The 12,228-nt window shown below is 51.6% G+C and overlaps 1 protein-coding gene and 1 non-coding gene across 5 annotated transcripts in view; both read left to right on the top strand.

The window, feature by feature from the left end:
- GRK4 (G protein-coupled receptor kinase 4) overlaps positions 1-8,558 on the top strand; it is a 74,870-nt gene extending 66,312 nt beyond the window's left edge. For 2 of the 4 annotated variants that reach the window (XM_023206821.2, XM_023206819.2), the window contains 4 exons: positions 2,108-2,245; positions 4,040-4,177; positions 5,067-5,204; positions 6,778-6,966. In XM_023206821.2, coding sequence (XP_023062589.1) covers positions 2,108-2,245; positions 4,040-4,177; positions 5,067-5,204; positions 6,778-6,831 — 468 coding nt within the window. In that variant the 3' untranslated portion in view covers positions 6,832-6,966. Of the gene's footprint in view, positions 1-2,107; positions 2,246-4,039; positions 4,178-5,066; positions 5,205-6,777; positions 6,967-8,183 lie in introns of those variants that run through there. The other 2 variants (XM_031935375.1, XM_023206820.2) reach the window with 2 other exon arrangements.
- A 1,792-nt stretch (positions 8,559-10,350) lies between these two features.
- LOC111539199 lies at positions 10,351-10,457 on the top strand. Its single transcript, XR_002730612.1, has one exon. It is a non-coding gene; the product is annotated as a U6 spliceosomal RNA (small nuclear RNA).
- The last annotated feature ends 1,771 nt before the right edge of the window (positions 10,458-12,228 follow it).

The raw sequence follows: 12,228 nt of genomic DNA, 5'->3' as shown, positions 1-12,228 counted from the left end.
AATCCCTTAGACTGAATAATTTATCGACAGCAGGAGTTTATTTTCTCAGTCAGGAGGCTGGAAGTCCTAGATCAAGATGCCTGCAGATTGGGTGTTGGTGAGGACTGCTCTTTGCTTCAAAGATGGAGCCTTGGCTGGACATGCTGGCTCATACCTGTAATCTTAGCACTTTGGGAGGCTGAGGTGGGAGGATCACTTGAGCCAAGGAGCTCGAGACCAGCCTGGTAACACAGTGAGACACCGTCTATATTTAAAAAAAAAAAGAAAGAAAGAAAAAGAAAGAAAGATGGAGGCTTCTCACTGCGCCCTCACAGGGCAGAGGACAAGCCAGCTTCCTGGGGCCCCTTTTCTAATGGCACAAATCCCATTCAAGAGGGCAGAGCCTCCATGACCTCACCACCACCAAAAGATCCCCCCTGTCAATACTATTGCATTGGGGATTAAGTTTCAGCTTACAGATTTGTGGGGGACACACACATTCAGACCATCCTGGCCCTCAATGGGAGTAGAGTATGCTGGCAGCAAGCTCAACCATGCGGCTGTGGAGTCCCTGAGATGCAGAAATGGTGTTTGCATTACAGTGAATTTTCAGATCTGTTTTATTTATGTATTTATTGTTGTTTCTTTGAGACGGAGTCTCAAGAAACAGATCTGGCCCAGGTTGGAGTGCAGTGGTGTGACCTCAGCTCACTGCAGCATCCACCTCCCAGGTTCAAGGGATTCTCCTGCCTCAGCCTCTCGAGTTGCTGGGACTACAGGCACGTACCACCACGCCTGGCTAATTTTTGTATTTTTAGTAGACTTGGGGTTTCACCATGTTGGCCAGGATGGTCTTGATCTCCTGACCTCATGATCCACCCACCTCGGCCTCCCAAAGTGCTGGGATTACAGGCGTGAGCCACCGCACCCAGACTTCAGATCTCTTTCAAATCAACAAAGCATGCAAAGAACAAATGCACTGAGCAACTGTTACTGAGTGCCTGCTCTGGCTAGACGCTGGGGTGTCACAGTGGGCAAGAGTCACACAGCCCCAGCTTCAGGCAGCTTTGAGTCTAGCAGGACAGCCTGGCAATCCCGGTACATTCAAATGACTCATTCGCAGCATGAAATATTTGTCATCAAGGAGAGGTGGAGGATGCCCTCAGGCTGTAGCAAAAAAAGTTGGGGAGCCTAATTTAGTGCAGGGATGAGGGCTAGAAAGCTAAAACCTGAAGAATTGAGCAGGAGTCGGCGAGCCAAAGAGCTTTGTAGACACAGCCCTGGAGCAGGCACAGCCCAGCAAGGAGCTGAGAGGTGGGAGACAGAAGCACAGACCACAGTGCTTTCTGGTCTTTGGGACTTTGAGTTGGCCAGGGATCAGCATACTTTTCTGTAAGGCCAGATGGTAAATAGCGTTTAGACTTTGCAGGTCTCTATTACAGCTATTCAGCTCTGCCAATACAGTGCAAAAGGCTGGTGCCGATAAAGCCTTGTTTACAAAACCAGGCAGCTGGTGCCTGTGGTGGCTGGACCGTGGTTTCCCAAGCCTGGGTCTAGGTCACATTTCAGGGGTTCAGGTCTTTCATGTGTTGCTTCTGAGCACAGCCCTGCTTTTTCTGATTGATAAAAATTGTGGAGGAAGGCTTATTTGACTTTGTGATGATTGTAAACATGCATGTAAGGAATACTTTCTAAACAGATACTTTCTGGTCATTTTAAGAATACACTAGAATGCCAAAGTATTAAGAATATATTTTTAGAACTCGGTTTGCTCAATGTTTGCCTCATCTGAGGTCCTTAGTGGTATTTCTGAAATTCACAACAGTTTCTGTTTCCTCTAAAAATCCCCAAATTTTTATGATTGATTTCTTAAACTTAAAGAATAACATAGCCAACCCCTTATTTATTGATAGCTCAAAGGCAAAACCTCAGCCCCCTTCCTCTGTGAAGCATCACATAATTGAATGAGTAAAGTCTGAGTTCCTGAGGTTTGGTTGACGCTTTGAAATTATTTGTTCGATGCACCTGCTTTCTGCCCTCCCAGTCCTTTGGTTATTATTATGGAGGGAGTTCTGAGTTTTCATTTTTATCCAGAGGCTTAAGTGGATTCTATTTCTGCCTCTTGCAGTTACTCACCAAGAATCCAAGCAAGCGGCTGGGCTGCAGGGGCGAGGGAGCGGCTGGGGTGAAGCAGCACCCCGTGTTCAAGAACATCAACTTCAGGAGGCTGGAGGCAAACATGTTGGAGCCCCCTTTCTGTCCTGATGTAAGTGCGTTGCCAGGACGAGCAGGGCCCTGGGAACAGTGATCCACACTGCACGGGTTTTCTCTTTCTTTTTTTAAAAATAGCGATGGGGGATCTCACTGTGTTGCCCAGGCTGGTCTTGCACCCCTGGCCTCAAGTGGTCCTTCACCTTGGCCTCCCAGAGTGCTGAGATTATAGGCGTGAGCCACCGTGTCCAGCTGCAACACAGTTTTTTGTTTTTTTGTTTTTGTTTTGTGTTACAACAGATACAGAATCACCACGTACAGCCAGCATGTGGCTTTTGCTCATGCTGCCTATCCTACCTGGCTCTTCTGTCACCCCACTGTCCTCTGGCCACTCACTGGGCCCCTCACAGACCTCAGCGGTGCTCTGGCTCCCTGCCTGGTGTCACTTTCAGCCTCAATGCTGATGGAGCCTCCTAAGTAGCTGAGACCACAGGCACACGACACCCAGCTCATTTTTAATTTTTTCCTGGAGACGGGGGTCTCCCTATGTTGCCCAGGCTACTTTTGAACTCCTGGCCCCAACCAATCCCCCTGCCTTGACCTCCCAAAATGCTGGGATGACAGGCACGAGCCACCATGCCTGGCCACCCGTGTCCCCTTTCTGGTCTCAGGGCTGGCTTTCTCTCTCGTTCCTGTGTTTCCCACGGCCGTGAGCCGCCCCTGCTTCCTTTGGAACGCGTATCCCCACCCTGCTTCTCATGAGGTCCTGGGACTGTGGCCTGGCCCCATACTGAGGACCCTGCAGTGGTCACTGTACCTCCTTGTGAACGTGCTGTTGGGACACCTTCCTCTGAACTGTCCCCTAGGGGCAGGGCCTGCCAGCGGACTTCCGGCTCCCCACCCTGAGGGGATGAATGAGTGAAGAGCAGCTGCTCTAACAGCAGTGCTGACCGTGGCCTTTGGAGCGTCACTGCTTTACTGCAGTGCACAAGTCCTGGGTGAAAAGTGTTCTCAGAACTGCGGGTGCCTCCGGCATGAGCAGATGAGGGCCCCACAGCTGCCAACTTCCATGCTATTTGTTCCTTTGTCCTGAAAGTGCAAACAGCTGTACTGGTGGCAGGTGGAGACCTGGGCCTTGGCACTCCCTCCTGCCTGCCTGACCCTTTGCCTCTGAGGACAGCAGTGCCGGGATAGGAGCTACAGGCCTGGGCTCGTGTCCCAGAGGAGGGACCTGCCGACCCAGGGAGCTGAGCCTCTTGCAGCCTTGGAGACCACTCGATGGACCTGGAGGAGGGCGGGAAGTGGGAGCCGCTGCTGTTCCTCAGGTTTTCTCCAGGCGCTTTGCAGGGAGCGCACCTAGAGTTGGAGGCAGGTGCGAGAATTGTCACTAAGGGATCCCACTGCTGGTGGCCTCTATCCCTGCTCACACTTCTCCGGGTCCGTGCTGCATCTTCTAATATTTGTCCTGGTCTGTGCTGCATCTTCTAATATTTGTCCTGCATCCCTGGCCTTTGTTTGCAATCCATTTTCCACTACAGAAAAGAGACGGGCATGGCCCTCAGGGGTGTGTGTGTGTATGTGTGTGTGAGAAAGAGAGAGGGAGAGCCAGAGCACCTGACACAGTACCCACAAGACTGGTGACACTAAAAGCTGGCGAACCACCTCTTGAGAGGACACATTCTCTGATTTAGAAAATGCCTCAAGTGAGGGAGGGGCCTGGCAAAGAAATGGAGAGAGGAAGAATGGCAGTGTTTACGCATCAGTTTGCTGGGCGTTTCGTTCCTGGGAACTGAGGGAGCTGAGAATTGCTGTAGTGACCTCAGAGGCTGCCTCTGTTCTTGCTGTACAGCCTCATGCCGTTTACTGTAAGGATGTCCTGGATATCAAGCAGTTCTCAGCAGTGAAAGGGATCTACCTGGACACCGCAGATGAAGACTTCTACGCTCAGTTTGCTACAGGGTGTGTCTCCATCCCCTGGCAGAATGAGGTACTGCCCTTCCAGCACAGCAGCTTTACGTTAGTTCCAGCAATGACTCAGGAAAAGGGTGTGTGTGTGTGTGTGTGTGTGTGTGTGTGTGTGTGTGTGTATTTGGGAGATAAAATTATACAAGACGGCTGGGCACGGTGGCTCACGCCTGTAATCCCAGCACTTTGGGAGGCTGAAGTGGGCGGATCACGAGGTCAGGAGATCGAGACCAGCCTGTCCAACAAAGCGAAACCCCGACTCTACTAAAAACACAAAAATTAGCCGGGCATAGTGGCAGGCGCCTGTAGTCCCAGCTAGTCGGGATGCTGAGGCAGGAGAATCGCTTGAACCTGGGAGGCACAGGTTGCAGTGAGCCGAGATCGCGCCACTGCACTCCACCTTGGGTGACAGAACAGGACTTTGTCTCAAAAAAAAAAAAAAAGATTGTATAAGACTTTTGACCACAGGACTAGACCATGGGCAAGCTAAGAACCATATCAGCAGCTGTCCAGAAGCACAGTATGTCCCTGGTCCCAGTGACAGGAAGTGGACAGGAGGTGGCTATTTTGGGTCGATGGGCGCTTGCCTGCCACCCCTGAGCCCCCCTCCCTAAGCGGGGCTGACTGGCAGCCAGAGTTCCCATGGTAGTTCCCCACTTCTTTGGGGGGGTACACTGAGAGACAAGAGGAGAGGAGACCACGTTACTTGTCCAAGAAGAGGTCAGGAGGCAGGGAAGGAGGAACCCAGGAAAGGGGCCCCACAGTGGGTGCGGGAGCTCTGAGGTGCCCCACACGGGACTGGGTAGGAGCTGCTCCGCACGGGGCTGGGCAGGAGCTGCTGGCGCTGGGAGACACCCACTGACCTGGAAGCTTCTCTGCGACTTCTCTGTCCTGCTCTTCTGTGCATGCAGATGATCGAATCTGGGTGTTTCAAAGACATCAGCAAAAGTGAAAGGGAGAAAGCTTTGCCATTAGATCTGGACGAGAACATACATACCCCGGTTTCCAGACCAAACAGAGGCTGCTTCCCTAGACTCTTCAGAAGATGGGTAAAAACACCTAAAAACTAATATATGTATGTGTGTGTGAAAAGAACAACATACTGACTACCAAGGTGAAAACATCATACTTTTTCTGTGTGCAATGGCTCCTACAAGCAGTTTTATACAGTTGGAGAGCCACGTGGTGCTAGGTAGAGGCCAGCCAGAACAATGAGAACATCCTCGCAATGAGCTTTGTTGCTGTTGTGTATTTGGGAGATAAAATTATGTAAGACGGCTGGGCGCAGTGACTCACGCCTGTAATCCCAGCACTTTGGGAGGCTGAAGTGGGTGGATCATGAGGTCAGGAGTTCGAGACCAGCCTGGCCAACAAAGTGAAACCCCAACTCTACTAAAAATACAAAAATTAGCCAGGCACGGTGGCAGGCACCTGTAGTCCCAGCTAGTCAGGATGCTGAGGCAGAGAATCGCTTGAACCTGGGAGGCGGAGGTTGCAGTGAGCTGAGATTGCATTGTTCTGATCCAAAACAGGACTGCTTTCCAACGTTCACAAACAGGTTCCCATGTCGATAACAAAATATTTTACACTGGGCTCAGAAATCGGCATCCTGTGGAACCTTCGTCAGGTGGCACCCACGCATGCATCTGTCCCCGCTCAGGCTCTTAGACTCTCACCTCCTTTGCCCGCTGCATGGGGAAAGCGGATTCCTTTTTAAAAATGGCATCCTGGCGGGGCACGGTGACTCACGCCTGTAATCCCAGCACTTTGGGAGGCCGAGGCAGGTGGATCACCTGAGGTCAGGAGTTTGAGACCAGCCTGGCCAACATGGCGAAACCCCATTTCTACTAAAAATACAAAAATTAGCCAGGCGTGGTGGTGCACTCCTGTGGTCCCAGCTACTTGGGAGGCTGAGGCAGGAGAATCGGGTGAACCTAGGAGGTGGAGGGTGCAGTGAGCCGAGGTCATGCCACTGTTCTCCATCCTGGGGAACAGCACAAGACTCCATCTCAAAAAAAGAAAGAAAGAAAGAAAGAAAAATGGAATCCTTTGGGAGAGACCTTTTGTAGTGGCATTAAATGTAGACAAGCCTTTTTTCCATGCAGTGTCTCTCCTTGGATTTGTGGACCATCCTACTTTGCACCCTGTGTGTTCCCAAGGGGTTTATTCAGAGCTCGGCCACTAACATTCTAATCCATCTTTCTTTCAGTATGAAAAATAGGCCGGGCGTGGTGGCTCACACCTGTAATCCCAGCACTTTGGGAGGCAGAGGAGGGTGGATCACCTGAGGTCAGGAGTTCCAGACCAACTTGGCCCACATGACGAAACCCCATCTCTACTAAAAATACAAAAATTAGCCGGGCGTGGTGGCAGGTTCCTGTAGTCCCAGCTACTTGGGAGTCTGAGGCAGGAGAATTGCTTGAACCCGGGAGGTGGAGGTTGTAGTGATCTGAGATTGTGCCATTGCACTCCAGCCTGGGCGACAGAGCGAGACTGTGTCTCAAAAAAAAAAAAAAAAAAAAAAAGCACCCCCCCCAAAAGTTTGTAAATGGTTGTCTACACTTAAGGAAAGTGAAACCTTCGCATCAGCCGTGTGACTGAGGCCAGCGCTGTGTGTCGCAGGGCTGCCTGACCATGGTCCCCAGTGAGAAGGAACTGGAACCCAAGCGATGCTGAGCACCCTCGTGCAGACCGCAGAGCAGACCCTGGCACCGGGAAGGAGCAGGTGTTGGCGTCTCCTCCCAACTGGAATTGTAATAAATACATCGAAATAAAACGTGCCTTGGGAGTGTGCAGCTCTTTCCACACTAATACCTGAGTTGTGTTTTCACTAAAGCTGGATTGAAGAAAAAGCCGCAAGTGTACCCCCTGAGGCCTCAGACACGCCCAGGTGTGGGCGCCTTGCGTGCTGGGGTGCGAGCTTTCCTGCACCCAGGGAGAGGCCAGCCGGGGCTTGGGAATGGATGGCGAGTCCACCAGCCCTGCACTGCCCTGTGCCACCCCCAGCCTTGGTCTCAATACTCAGCCAGGGATGTGGTGGTCCAGGAAGAGACGCGGCGGCCGGGTGTCCTTCCCCCAGGGCCTGGGTGTCAGACAGCCGGAGCCCGTTGGCATTTCCTGCATCTTCCGATGGCTGTCCCGTTGCCTTGTGCCCCTCATTGAGATTCCTGAGGTTTGTGTGTGTGTGGCCAGTTTTTATTTTCTCCAAGCATATCTATCTGCCCTTGAAAGGGGCGGCTGCCATGACCCTGCAGTCAGGGCCTGGCGGCCAGGGCCCCAGCGTGCGCCTGGCATGCAGTGACAGCCTCCACTGTGGGAGTCCACGTCAGGGCCCCCGAGAAGCTGGTGCTGTGTCAGGCATGAGCCCTCCTGGGCTTTAGTGGCGCTTAGGAATCTGGGAGCTTCCCGTGGAGGTTAAGGGTGCTGAAACTGCACAACTTGATAACTCACAGCAGTGCCTGGTGACTCTCCTCTTCAGCTGGAGCGCTAACCTGGGGGGGAGACGTGGCAGCCGGAGCGCTAACCTGGCGGGGGGGAGACGTGGCGGCCGGAGCGCTAACCTGAGGGGGGAGACGTGGCAGCCGGAGCGCTAACCTGGGGGAGACGTGGCTTGGTGTGCTGGGCGAACCCCCACGCCGGGGCGTAGCGGAAGCGTGTGGACCAGCACTGAAGCCCCGCGGAGGCACCCGTGCGTGTGCGTGGGGAGGGCATAAAGATTTTCCAGGGGTGACGTTGGAGCTGGGCAGGGAGCGAGCAGGAGGACAGGGAAGGCTGAGGCCCCAGAGCTGGCTCTGCCGAGGGCCCTGGCTGAGCGGGTGATGGTGACGGCCTGGAAGCTGCGCCCAGATCCTCGGAGAAGGTGCGGACCTCGGCCTTTCTCCTGGACCGTGCGTAGGGGGTTGGGCCGGCCGGGCTCTGGCTGGGGCTTCCGCAGAGCAGCGCAGCGTTTGACACGGTGAGGGCTGGTTCGGGGGAGCTGACGGGGACCCCAGCTGGAGCCTTCACCTTCGCCCCTGTCCTTTCTCCAGCGCCGTCATGGCTGCCTGGAGCCTGCAGCCGGGATCTTCGTGCTGCCTGCTGCGTGAGAAGCCAGGGGACGGGCCTCGGGGACTTTAAACCAAACAGTGACACCTCGGACAGCTGTGTGGCGGAGAGGAACCACGGTGCCTGAGGGACAGAGCGCTCCCCGGGCCGCCTTCACGCGAGCAGCAGGGGCGGCCACGCTTCCAGGGGTGTCGCCTGCATCGGGGTGTCAGGAAAATCAGCTTCGGCACGTGCCCACCGCCGGCTCCAGCAGGGGCACTGAGGCCAGTCCTGGGAGGAAAACACCAGCGAAGATGCCACCATGAGGTTGGGAGCCTTCTTTGTACCAGGGGAAGGGAAGGGGACGTTATCTTGGGGACTTGGGGCCTTTATTCTTTGGGGGAATGGAAACAGCTTTGCTTTTCTTCCGATTGAGGCAAAACTCATTAAAGAGTAAGGCTTTTTGGAAGCGGGTCACCGCGGCTGGGCTCTGCCTCTCTCCTCTGTGCCTCGCTGTCCTCAGCTGCAGAATGAAGATGGCAGGAGTTGATGCCCCCGGGATGCTGAGAGCAGGTTTCTGAGTCTGTAAAGCATGTAGCACAGTGTCGAATACATGGTCACCATTCAGTAACTATGCTAGTAATCATGGAAAAATAATACATGCTCATTGTAGAAAATACAGGAAAACCTGCAGAAAAAAAAAAAAAAAAAAAAACACCGTTATTCCACCCCCACCCCCATTTCCACTCTGAGTCATTTCGAGAGGTCTTCCATCAGTGTAGACAAAGTCCACAGCAGATTGATAGTGTAGACGACTCTGCTGGGGCTGGGGACCTGGCTTCCCCGCCAGCCACAGGGCCTCTGTAAAGGCCTGCCTGGCGGGGTTGTCGAAGTTTAGGGACACCTGCCTGTCAGAGGCATTGGAACCAGAGCAACTCCATCTTGAATGGGGGCTGGGTAAAATGAGGCTGAGGCCTGCTGGGCCGCATTCCCAGGAGGTTAGGCATCCATAATCACGGGATGAGATAGCAGGTCGGCACAAGATGCAAGTCCCAAAGAGCTTGCTGATAAAACAGACTGTTTGAAAGAAGCCGGGGCCAGGCGCGGTGGCTCATGCCTGTAATCCCAGCACTCTGGGAGGCTGAGGCGGGTGGATCACTTGAGGCCAGGAGTTCGAGACCACCCTGGCCAAAATAGTGAACCCCGTCTCTAAATACAAATATTAGCCAGGTGTGGTGACAGACGCCTGTGGTCCCAGCTACTCGGGAGGCTGAGGCAGGAGAACCTGGGAGGCGGAGGCTGCAGTGAGCCAAGACCTGGGCAACAGAGCAAGACATCGTCTCAAAAAAAGTAATAAAATAAAGAAGTAAATAAAGAAGCCGGGAAACCCACCAAAACCAAGATGGCATGAGAGTGACCTCTGGTCATCCTCACAGCTCATTATATGCTAATTATAATGCATTAACATGCTAAAAGACACTCCCACCAGCACCATGACAGTTTACGGATGCAACTTTCAGATGTTGCCGTCTGAAAGTTACCCTATATGTTCTAAAAAGGGGTGGAACCTTCAGTGCTGGGAACCGCCCACCCCTTTCTCAGAAATCTCATGAAAAATCCACCCCTTGTTTAGCATATAATCAAGAAATAACCATAAAAATGGGCAGCCAGCAATCCCCGGGGCTGCTCTGCCCATGGAGTAGCCATTCTTTATTCCTTTACTTTCCTAATAAACGTGCTTTCCCTTTATGGATTTGCCTCGAATTCTTTCTCGAGCGAGATCCAAGTACCCTCTTTTGAGTACTTGTCCAGTAGCCTTCCCTCCATCTTGCCTGCACAGAGCACATGGCTGAGGAGGAAACCAGATGGGGAAGGACCAGCACTGCAGGGGCCAGGGCTGAGGGCATCCTTCATATCCTGGGCTGGTGGCTGGGGAACTAATAAAGTCCTTTGTGTTTCTTTGTTTCTTTTTTTGGCTCACGTTAGTCTGAGTTAAATTTCCCCATGCCCAAGTGAAAGCTTTGACTGAGAGAAATAGCAAACCTAGGCCAGGATTTGTACACGGACGGGTTGGTAACTTGTTCGATTAACATGTTGAACATCTCATTTTTCTCTTTCTGTTTATAAGCAAGGATATATGTATTGAAGAGAATTTTGAAATTAAGAAGAACAGTGCTCGCTTTGGCAGCATATATACTAAAACTGGAATGATACAGAGAAGATTAGTGTGGCCCCTGCACAAGGATGTCGTGCAAATTTGTGAAGTGTTCCATACAAAAATATGTTTAAAAAAAGAAAAAACACAAAAGTTCATCTTTCATATTAACTGCTGTGCAAAGACAATCCCTATCAACATTTTGTTTGATATTTATATAACTAATACAGTAATTTATTTCTTTCCATGTCATTTGGCTGCTCAATTTTTTAATTTTTTTTGAGAGTCTTGCTCTGTTGCCTAGGCTGGAGTGCAGTGGCATGATCTCAGCTCACTACAACCTGCATTCAAGTGATTCTCGTGCCTCAGCCTCCTGAGTAGCTGGGATTGCAGGCACCACCACCACCACCACATCGGGTAATTTTTTTTTTTTTTTTTAGTAGAGATGGGGTTTTACCATGTTGACCAGGCTGGTCTCGAACTCCTGGCCTTAAGTAATCTGCCCATCTCAGCCTCCCAAAGGATTACAGGTGTGAGCCACTGTGCCTGGCCTGCTTAATCTTTCATTACTTATTTCAGTCATCCATGATACATGAATGAATGGGTTTTCATTCAGTCTTCTGGCATATATTTTCCCAAATCCTTGGAGTCTTCAAAGTGATGAATGTCTTTTCTGTATGTTAATGAGGTGGCTGGTGGCTCCTAGACAGTTTCAGGATAGGAGGAGTCACCAGAAAGAAGAAGGCAGGGTTAGAAGGTTGGGACTCAGCCCTATCCATGACCTCTGGGAAGGGAGAGGGGCTGATGGTTAAGCTGATCACCAATGGCTAATGATTAAATCATGCCTATGTGATGAAGCCTCCATAAAAACCCAAGAAGACAGGCTTCAGAGAGCTTCTGAGTAACCTGGAGGTTCCTAGAGGGTAGCGCACCTCCATTCTATGGGGTTTGTAAAAGCTCCCGTGCTTGGGACCCTTCCAGAACGCTCCCTATGCATCTTCTCATCTGGCTGTTCATCTGTATCCTGTAAAATATGCCTTGTTAAGAAACCAGTAAATGTGTTTCTCTGAGTTCTGTATGCTGATCTAGCAAATTAATTGAACCCAAGGAGGGGGCTGTGGGAGCCCCCAGTGTTTAGCAGGTCAGTCAGAATCACAGGCACAATAACCAGGGGCTTGCAGGCGGCATTGGAAGTGGGGTTCAGTCTTGTGGGAACTGAGTCCTCGATGTGTGTGGTCAGACACTGTCTACAGGTAGATGCTGTCAGACTTGAATGAGAGGACACCCAGCTGGTGTCTGCTGCAGAACTGATTGCTTGCTTGTTGGTGGAGAGAAGTATTCTGTATTGATTCTTGAATGAGATTACAGGAAAAGGACACTGTGCTTTTCCCGTAGATCCTCAGGGCGGCTAAATATACATATTGAATAAGCTGTAGGAGGAGTTATGAATATTTTGAGAGGAGCAACACACCGGTGTGCAATTAGCTGCATGCCTCTTCATGGGTCACGTGTTCAAAAAATGTTGGGGTTAGCGTGATGGGAGGGTGGAGTTTCCCTCCCTCTGACGTCAAAAGGTTAAGCAGAGGACACTAGAACCTTCCCTGCATCTCCTCTGGAGATGGCCACAGTCACTCCAGGGTCTGAGGTATCTTAACAGGAAGGGAAGCATTGTCCAGCCGTGGCCTCAGACGATTGGCTAAAGGCGATAGAAGAATGACTTGTCTGTTTCTTGTTTTCTAGAGCTGGTTTCTGTTTATTCTTTAGGAAGGCATCCCGGTTAAAGGTTATTAAGAAAGGGGCATACTGAGGCAAGTCTGACCTCCTGTCCTGTCATGGCCAGGAGCTCAGTTTTTAAGGTTTCTCTGGGGTCTGCTAGACCAAGAAGGGGTCTGTTC

The sequence above is a fragment of the Piliocolobus tephrosceles genome, chromosome 3 (genome assembly GCF_002776525.5).
Source record: "Piliocolobus tephrosceles isolate RC106 chromosome 3, ASM277652v3, whole genome shotgun sequence".
Lineage (NCBI taxonomy): Eukaryota > Metazoa > Chordata > Mammalia > Primates > Cercopithecidae > Piliocolobus > Piliocolobus tephrosceles.
Note: the sequence above shows the minus strand (reverse complement) of the source record. Positions and strands in the feature narration are given on the sequence as shown.